General features: G+C 42.2%; 2 protein-coding genes across 3 annotated transcripts in view; one reads left to right on the top strand and one right to left on the bottom strand.

The window, feature by feature from the left end:
* Nucleotides 1-403: 403 nt before the first annotated feature.
* LOC136431514 (uncharacterized) lies at nt 404-5,711 on the bottom strand. Its single transcript, XM_066422915.1, has 5 exons — nt 5,365-5,711; nt 4,586-4,760; nt 3,977-4,080; nt 3,106-3,283; nt 404-1,355 (listed from the first exon to the last, which is right to left on the bottom strand). Exons 1-5 carry the CDS (start codon nt 5,536-5,538, stop codon nt 1,135-1,137), a joined length of 852 nt encoding a protein of 283 aa, XP_066279012.1. The 5' UTR covers nt 5,539-5,711; the 3' UTR covers nt 404-1,134.
* A 1,916-nt stretch (nt 5,712-7,627) lies between these two features.
* The window catches only part of LOC136431512 (GFP-like fluorescent chromoprotein dsFP483), a 235,697-nt gene continuing 233,552 nt past the window's right edge, over nt 7,628-9,772 (top strand). The window contains exons 1-2 of one of the 2 annotated variants that reach the window (XM_066422910.1): nt 7,628-8,187; nt 8,943-9,102. In XM_066422910.1, coding sequence (XP_066279007.1) covers nt 8,017-8,187; nt 8,943-9,102 — 331 coding nt within the window. In that variant the 5' untranslated portion in view covers nt 7,628-8,016. The remainder of the gene's footprint in view (nt 8,188-8,942; nt 9,103-9,772) is intronic. The other variant, XM_066422909.1, reaches the window with a different exon arrangement.

Genomic DNA, 9,772 nt, shown 5'->3' with positions numbered 1-9,772 from the left:
TTGCTGCTATACCAATCTAATTCTTTCTTTTTCACTTGTGATTTTGTTACCTTCGCTTCATAGGAAATTTTTGAATGTTTGAAAATACATGCACGTCTCACAACCTGATATACCACATGTTTACAAAGATATGTATACTTTATAGTAGAGAGGACTGGAAAAAATAAATATAACCCACCACTATTATCGAAAAGAGTAGGGGTCCATCCCGGTGTTTACGTGAGTGGATCAACTGAACCTGTCCGGATATGCAAATTTGGTGATGATACACTATGACCATACCGTTTAAAAGTTTCCAGGGAAGGGGGAGAATGGCCTCCACCCACACCCACATACCCCCACCCCCCACATCCTAGATAGGGTTTAATGCAGATTGGAAGAAAAATTGCATGGAAACCAAAACGAGAGCTTGATTGTTTATTAACATAATATGATTGATCGGTTTCATAGTATCGCAGTTGAAACAGTAAAACAGTAAGAACACCGAAAGTAATGTGCGATATTCTTCAATAGAAATTATTCTTACAGATGTACATTTCACATGTAGTACACGTTTGGAACATTTTGATACTGGCTACAAATCATACATGTTACTGTAACAGAATAAATGTTTGCATAGTATTATTCAGGTTTTCGGGACGAATTCGGACAATTCATACAGCAAAGCTATATGTCAGCGACTGCTGCGCTGCGCAATGTTGACATTGTAATTTGTTATCTATAAGCCAACTCACAGTTCTGAATGAGTATGCGCAGTGCGATGCATTGTGGTCTATGGTCAAAGTTTAAGACTCCTATCTTGTAAACAGCCCTTTGTGTTGCCCACGTGGATTTTGTTCTCGTTTAGGCATCTTAATCTTTGACCTTATTCACAATCCTCTGAACTGTGAGCTAGCTTATTAAAGAAACGTAAACAAACACTGCACGAAATGGCCTCGGATCCCGACAGATACGTACAGGGATTCTTTTATAATTTTGGCGGAAACTGATGGTTAGTGACGGACCCAACGTAACTAACGGATCCGACTAAATCCGCACGGGCTTTTGAATATTTCCGGAGGAATCCATGTACGTATCCGTTGCCTAGCCTGAAAACGTCAGCTGAGACAATACAGAGATAGTCCCGTGTTTATGCTACTTGGTACACACTACGCAGGCTATTTCCCGCCCAGCGATATAAGGACCGCAAGGCAATGAGCCACACTGTGCTTCCACAAGATAGAACAGGGCGCCATCTTTGCTCTCGTACGTGCCAATGGCCACATCCGGGTTCTTGTCAACGCAGACGAACTCTGTGCGACCTTGGTGGGTCTCGTGGGCACTCATCAGGTAACCTTGATACTCCATGTGCCAATCTAATAGAGATAAACAAAAAAGAACACAATATAAACAAGAGTCCGTAGGACACAATTCTCCGTGAAGTATTTATAGTCTGTACATTGTGGTTGCAATTGAGGTGTTTGTTAATCTCCTTTGCTAGTGACCTGCTCAGTTGTAAGATAAGTGCATGAAATGGATCTTGATGTAAGGTGTGGAATCACAGACAATTTATTTTTAGAGCCTGGAACTGAAACATGATGACACTCAGGCTACCTTAACATGCCCATGCAGCAACGGAATCTTGGGTTGTATGTGGTGCCAGGTGTGAAAAGTGCAAGCGGTAATTAAAGAAGTAAAAACATTGACCCACACAAATTGCATCCCTGTACTGTCCAAGTAGTGTTTTATAACGAGTAAAGAAAAGGTGCTTATTTTTCTTTTTCTTTCCATACAGGAGGGGTCAATCTGCTGAAAAGTGCGTTTTTACAGCACGGCACAGATAGGATCTAGAAATTCCGGGAAAAGTCACAAATTTAGATCTAGATGGCAAGTCCTTTGAAGTTTATCAACGAACCATTCAGCCTTACAACTAGGATGTTTCAGAAATCTCAAATATGCAGAAAATTCTCTTTCCACAATATATTGCAGGCATGCCTTATCTATAGCTATCAACCTATTTTACATTATCGTAACATTTCTCGAAGGTCAAAGGCCACCGGATCTCTCTATCTATCCACCCGGAAGTGGCACAGTCTGGCCGCGGCCGCGGGCACTTTTCTGAGATACATATCTCAACAATCTTTCATCCCCTGCGATAACTTTTTACATTGTCACAGCCTCCGTACTACAAACTGCAAGTGTGGAAATTTTGAAGGTCCAGAGATCTCCCATTTTCACACTGTGCGTAAAAGTGCGCCGTCCGTCGCGTGCGAACATACTCAGTATGCAAGCTGCGAGTGGACACGGTGACTGGAGGTCACTCTGCACATGTTCGCAGCCAAAACTCACAATTCTCGTTGCCGCATTGGTATGTAACTTGGTATATCGTTTACTAGGTTGCGTGTGGTGATGCACGTTGTCAATTTTACAATGTAACAGTGACTATACGATCACAGCAAGTACGAAAGATATATACCCCGTATCTGCCTGAAGTATTCTACTCAAGCGGAACGGATTATAGCATATGGTGTCTATGGCAGGGCAGTGGCACTACCATTAATCGTAGAGGTGCAATTACGATATTGCATTGACAATAAAAGTAGTTACGGTGTAACAAAGACATCGTGCATCACCACACCTAACCAGGCAAACGATGTGCTAAGTTACACATCGATACGACGACGGGATCGTGAGTTATAGCTGCGAACGCGCAAGCAAAAGCATTCCCAATACTCACAGAAGGAGGTCACACCTCCTCCCCGGAGTAACAACAAGAAAAATCTAAGTTCGCATACCCCAAGAAATACTTGACTCTGAATTTGAGTGTGGGGACGTCCTTAATAGAAATATTAAAACAACACTTGCAGTTAGATAAGAAAGGAGTTAGGTGTGACAAGTCGTTCAGTGTACTGTAATAGAACAAGCTGCTCCTGTGACGCGCGCCAGCGCCTGTGGAGCTGGTGTGTTACGCAAAAGGGCGGTTATACCAGCTATATTGATACAGATACAGATCTGGGATACATGTAGCAGTATCTACATAATGTGTATTGCAATGAATGCTGGGAAGGTTGTAATGCCTCCTCTGCAGTTACGTTAACCTTGCAGCGAACTCCCTGGAATTCTCACCGTTAGGACAGGAAGTCCGTGCCGGTATCATGACGGTACTGGTCCGGATCTGGGCCCGACAGACGGCGCACGGCACGTCGTAGTCTGCCACGGCGGCGATTCCCTCAGCATTAACCGTGGAGAAAAAGCCATCCTGCCCGTGAGTTTGAAACTCTGAGCCGTACAGGTAGTTCTTCGTCTTGAAAAAAAAAAGGTAAATGGGTTATGATCAAGCAAGAGTTTTAAGATCTCACGACTCCGTTCCTCGTATGTCTTGTTTCATCGTAGTTTATTAATTTGCAATAATAGTAATAACCTTTATTTTACATCCATGCCCTATCACGGGCATATACAGGCATATAGATACAAAATATATGGTAACGTTCATATGATAACACTGACAGGATTTCTAATCTACAACAATGGTTATAATACATATAAGGCTTACAGTACATGCCTCAATTGAGAACTTCCTGACGCTGTAAGATCGACGTGGCTAGCATATGAAAAATGTCTAACCGCAAAAACTCTGGCAAAACAAAAACAATACCTCTTCGTAAATAAGCAGTCTCATCTATGACCAGGAATGTCAGGTCTGATCCACAAGTTTTATCACCTCTGACCAGGACTTACTGTACTTTTTATGCCTTTCTTGCAAGTCTACGTTCATCTTCTCACTAACTAGCTATAGCTGTCGTCCACATAACTACAAGCATGCAACGACCAAAACAAAATAAGAATACATCTGCGGAATATATAGACTCCGTAAATTGAGTCAAAGAGTACCTCTCTTTGTTTAAAGCGGAGGAAAATCGGTTCTTATGTCACATTGTAACAATATAGATATGCTATCACGAAATCTATAACAATCATTGAGACGAACGCTGCATACCTGAGCGGCATCCTTGTAGTGATCCCATGATACATTGCGAGTGGGGAGACACAGGTAGTTGGAACCGCCGCCATGTTTGGTGTAGTGCGACCCTCCTGCAACGCCTTATGTCAACACAATAAAAGGATATGTAGCTGATTTATTGTAAAAAAGGCAGATATAAAAAGCATATGCTGTGATACATGATGAATTGCTATTTACGAACATAACTGTGAAGGCTTAGAGATATATTAAAAAACGCGTAAGTTGTAACTACACGTACCAAGATTCTGTAACAAGGCAATCATAGACAGCAGTCCTAAGTCTCCCTAGCGGAACATATTGAAACTGCATCTCGGTTGAACGCACACCACACACACACACACACACACACGCGCGCGCGCGCACTCTCTATCTCTTTCTTTCTCTCTCTCTCTCTCTCTCTCTCTCTCTCTCTCTCTCTCACACACACGCATGCACATACACACACACACACACACATACATAAATACACTCACACATACACACACAGACACACACACGACACACGACCTAATACCCGCACAGCCATGTTCTGTTTCTTACTCATTCTCTGGCTTGTTTGTAGAACGTCTCGGCCATATAACGTACCTGTGTAGACGGTGTCTAAGTCCCCACTCTTCCCGCACACCTCCCGTCCCCACCGGGTGAAGAGAGCTCCGCCCTGCCCGGGGAAGTCGTGCTGAACACTCCGGCTCACCGGCTCATCTCGGAAGGGTGTCATGCCGTCATCGTCCGCTGCGCGGCGTGATCGCACTGCTGCATCCTTTATGTGTATATGTTGGGAAAGTTTTGCACAAAACTAATACTTCCTAAAGAACGAAGGTCCTCATTTCCTTAGATTGTATCCCTCTCTATCTCAGTCACATGTTTGAGAGTTTTGTAAGAGAATTCAATGAATGTATAAAATTTCCTCATTAATATTGCAAACTAGACCCTAATTTGCATAATTAGTATTTAGCTAAGTCAAATATCGCTCAAGCTATCTACATACCAAAATATGCTATATTAGGATGGGGGGTGAAATCCTGGTCTCATCTAAAACTTCAGAATCTGTCTTTAGCTCGTTAAAATGCTGGAGTTGACCTCCTGCTTTTTTAAACCTAAAGCAACCTGACAAATCTAGCTTTGCAGGGGTGGTAAGAATTTTAAGGATTGAAATCTGGATACATGTGTTTTGAAGTGATTGTTTTTGATGGCTTAACCATGTGTGGCATAGGTAAGTCCATTTGGAGGTCCCTCCCCTACTAAGTATAATCAGGAGCTATCCACAGCTTATCGAGTTATATTGTCCACACACAGTCGACACAAACGGCACTTAAATGATAACATTCTTCGCCAAAGTAATAAAAGACGAAACATGAACTCACGTTACTAGCGTCCAGTTGTGCCTTTAAGCCCTGTATGCCGGCCTCGTATCCCCGCATCTTGTGGTCGATCACGCCGATGGCCACCGCGCAAGCCAGCGCCGTGAAAACCACCAACATCCTCCCGCCTCTCTGAGCCGTCCGCCCGGGCTTCTCACTACAACTGTACGGCAACATGCTAGAGCTCGTTACTTCAACTGTATCAAACTGTAAGGTTTTAAAACACACGTTTTGTAGCGCACCGCTGTGTTGGTGACTTAAGCTGAGCAACTGAGAAAAAAGCCTGAGAAAAAAGCCTCAAGGAAGTACAACTTTGCTGAATAGGACAGTTTCTGAGAAGACTGAGTCACGATGTGTTTCCGTAACTTGATCAGACAGACGGGACCAGCTTGAGTAGGAAATTCGTTATTGGCAAAATTACACATCCTCCAACTGTTTCTAAGGCCCAGGAAAAAGAATGTTGTGTTTCGGGTTAACCGACTGACACTAGCAAAAACTTACCGACTCTAGTTTTAATTTGGGGGGGGGGGGGGTTAAATTTCATTTCCGATCAGAATGTTGAAATTCGAAACAGACTTCGTATACTTCGCAATCTCTTAAAAGATTAAATCTTTGAACAGTTGATGTAAGAATATGTAGTAAACGCTATACTTCTTTGTTCAGCTTATTGATATACTTGTACAGTGAATATCTGTATGTAATTTACAACATGATGTTGAAAATACCGGTATACTTTCATTTTTTCATTGTAAAACTGTATTTGTTAGATCAGTTCGGCTGCAATTTTAAAAAAGGAAGAATCCCTAACTACGGACCCTAATTTTTTCAGGACCATTATCAGAAACCCAATTCTTTTTCCCTAGGCCTAAAGTTCAGGCTAAACGGGTATAAGGCCGGCATTTTGCGTTTGTGTGGGCGTAATTTATTCTGACGTTGCTGAAGTTCTTCCTCATTCACATAGATGTAGGCGATAACCTGTATGTTTAAACTATGTTAGATTTGTGAGTAGTCGCTCTACTACATGGAAATCCCCTGCTCTTTCGTTGTCAGACGTTACCAGATGTTTTAAGAATCAAGAAGACTGTACGGTAAACATGTTCGTGCCAAAGGCTTGAAATTGTCTGACTTCCTCCTTACGTGTACTACGTGATACGTGTATTACACTTATCAGGACGACCAGCTTGTTCAAGTTTCCTATTATCCTAACGCAATTTGATATTGGCCTGGTCTGAATTAGCCTAGTAGTCGGCCTAAGGGTGTTTTTACCCGGCCTTTTTCTCACAGCCTATCTTTTCAACGGTTTATCGTCCCATAGAGCAAAGTAATGCATTGTAACCAACAAGCTTGAAAATCACCGGGCTATTGGGCCTAGGTGGGCGGGCATGCAGCACTCTCAACACCGTAGAGTTATCGGGGAGCTCCCGATGGTGTGGTCACGAGGTTATGTCTGGGTAAGCACGGGAAAGTACCTTCGAATTTATGGCAAGTGTCCAAGAACTTTCTTTCTTTAGTAGTATAGTTGAAGCGTAGTTGAAAATATTCTGTCTAAATAGCGTCAAAAGATCAACTTAGGTTTTAAGTTAACGTTGTTTAGGGTTTGAGTTTAAGGAAGAAACGGTGTAGTAAGATCTCTCAAATTTAGTACAGGCCCATACACTAGTAAGACAAGCCTTTCAAGGTCATTCAACTCTCTGTTGTTTTTGGAAGGCCAGAGCAAGTAAATCTTATGGATAGCATCCCGCGTGCATTGATTTTTCGTTTCGAGAAGGAAAAGAACAACATTTCCCTTCCCCTCCTGTGATGGCCACTTAAAACAAACTAAGAAAAAGTGGTAAAATATGTATTACAATCTTATCTCTTCTAACGCAAAATATCTTATATCACGTGGCTTTAAAACTGATTTTAAGTGTGACAGCCTTGAGTATGGTTGTACTGATACTAGGCCACTACACAATACACTACACATGCTAGTGTCACTTTCTGTACTTCTTGAATACAGGAATAAAATACTCGTTTACTGTGACAACATGTTCATTTCGCTTCAATTCTTGTTGTGACATTTCTGGTCACTGTATTGGTATCTTATTTCTTTGCCCATCTTTAATTTTTTTCTCGCTCTTGCATTAGATATAGAGTTTCCAGGGGATGTTATCCGTAAAATTGACTTGCTGGGGCCTAACATGTGTCAGCCGTCTGCCATGTTCAGTTTCCTTCCTTGTGTGTGGGTGGCGCACGCACCTACTTCCTTTCAATCGCCACAACTCGATGACAAAACAACTATGGCAGCTGAAAACCGCGTTCTCGGCTATCTCAGAAATCACGTGGCTACAACACTTACTTCCTTATAGCAGCACTCCTTGGTTTGGGGGCTAGGAGTTCGGCTTTTCTTAGCCAGTTGCTTTGTCTGATAACTGCGTAGGCTATCTTAGAAATCGCGTGGCTATACAGAACTTACTTCCTTGTAGCAGCACTCCTTGGTTTTGTGGCTAGGTGTTCGTCTTTTCTTAGCCTTGCTTTGTCTGATAACTGCACAGGCTATCTTAGAAATCACGTTGCGGTAACACTTACTTCCTTGTCTGTAGCAGCACTCCTTCGTTTGGGGGCAAAGGAGTTCGACAACATTGTGGCTCTATTTTGAAGGAGAGGGTTGGAATCATGGAGCATATGAAACGCTCTACTCGATGCGATGGATCTATCAGAGGCATTCTGAGTTCTACCGTGCTGGTTCTGATGATGGTAGTGTCTACTGTCATAGTGTGTCAACTCAGGGTCAACTCGCTTCAGCCGAAACTTCAGGAAATAGAGGACCTCATGCGGGAGAACAAGGTAAGTACTTAATATGATGGAGAAGAAGAATAAACATAAGAAAATACTAGAAATTAAAAGTTTAACAGTTTCTGTGTTGAATATAAAGATAGCAGCAGAAAAAAAACTATATTTGTGGTATAGATAATGTATTTACTAAGTAAAATGTTTAAAAATATGTCTAAACACAAGGTTATGACATAAAAAACAGTTTCATTTTTTGAAAACAAGAAGTCAGTTTCGTTAAGCACGGGTGTGATTTTAATAGCTACGTGATCCGCTTACTTAAAATATGTACTGTTACAGTAGTGTTACGGATATGGTTAAAGTTTGAAACGATTGAATCTTTTAATTCGTAGACCGGTTCGAGCTGTCAATCAAGATTGGAGATTTGGCCTATAGTAGGGAAGGATTTAGTCACAGATTCACGTTCCTAGCGCGTTGCTAAGGTTGTCTTCAAGTGTCACGCCAAATTAATGCCAGATGAAGTATTGCGCCTACCCGGAGTTATGTTTGGGGTTAGGGTTGGGTTGGCCTCGACAGGCTCAAAGCGTTACCCCTCATCTCAAAATCCCCTTAGACTTCTGCTTGAAAATTATTGCACACCACGAGTGTGGCGCACTTCTCTTTGGTAATACTGGTAATACTGGAAATCCTAAAGCAGTGGCGGGTAATTGTTAGACGGCAAGTATTTGTCGTGACACCGGAACGCTCTTTTGACTGGCCGTTGGTAAAGTTATTCTGTCTTGATTTTTGTCTTTTTCTTATAATTTTAGCTCGCGGATGAAGCGGCGCATGCTCGTCGTGATCGTCGTGGGGCAACTGACATCATTGAAGAGTTCAGTCCTCCGTTTGACGGCGGTCTGCAAGGTGGAGCCATGTTCACTCACTGGGGGAGGGAGACATGCGCAGAAGATCTGGAAACTGTCTATGCCGGTACTGACCTTTGACCTTTTTTACTGGACCCCAATGTGTTGTCTTTGACTTCAACTTCTTCGCGTGGATGTCTTTCTCTCTGTCTTTGTTTCTTTCTCTTGTATGTGTGTGTGTGTGTGTGTGTGTGTGTGTGTGTGTGTGTGTGTGTGTGTGTGTGTGTGTGTGTGTGTGTGTGTGTGTGTATGTGTGTGTGTGTGGGGGGGGGGGTGTATGTGTGTATTCTGTGATTCCGAAGCAGTAGGGTAAGGAGTAAGGGTAAGGAGTCACGGGAGTCTCCTGACTGCCTTATTTTAATATCGTTTCAAGAGTGAGGTGACTTCGACTATCATGACTTGTATTCATTGACAAATATAGGAATATCAAATCGATAATAGGAAACGATTTCAAACTTTGAATCTATTTGTTGTAGTCAACCCATTTTTATTCAATGGGAAATCTCATTAATACCTTGCAGCCATGCTAAATAAGGCAATATTTTTCCCCAAGTAAACATCACTACCGACATGAATGTAATGAGCGTTTTGCGACGTGCCAATCGTGATGTTGGTGTCCCTATTTGCATTTGAATCTTTCGTAGATTAAGCGTAGACAGTGTTTAGTTTAGCTTATAGTTTAAGCTTTCAGAAAGTGGTCTCAAAAATTTTAGCTGTAGACATTCAATTGTTGCTAT

This window comes from Branchiostoma lanceolatum, chromosome 3, assembly GCF_035083965.1.
Source record: "Branchiostoma lanceolatum isolate klBraLanc5 chromosome 3, klBraLanc5.hap2, whole genome shotgun sequence".
NCBI lineage: Eukaryota > Metazoa > Chordata > Leptocardii > Amphioxiformes > Branchiostomatidae > Branchiostoma > Branchiostoma lanceolatum.
Note: the sequence above shows the minus strand (reverse complement) of the source record. Positions and strands in the feature narration are given on the sequence as shown.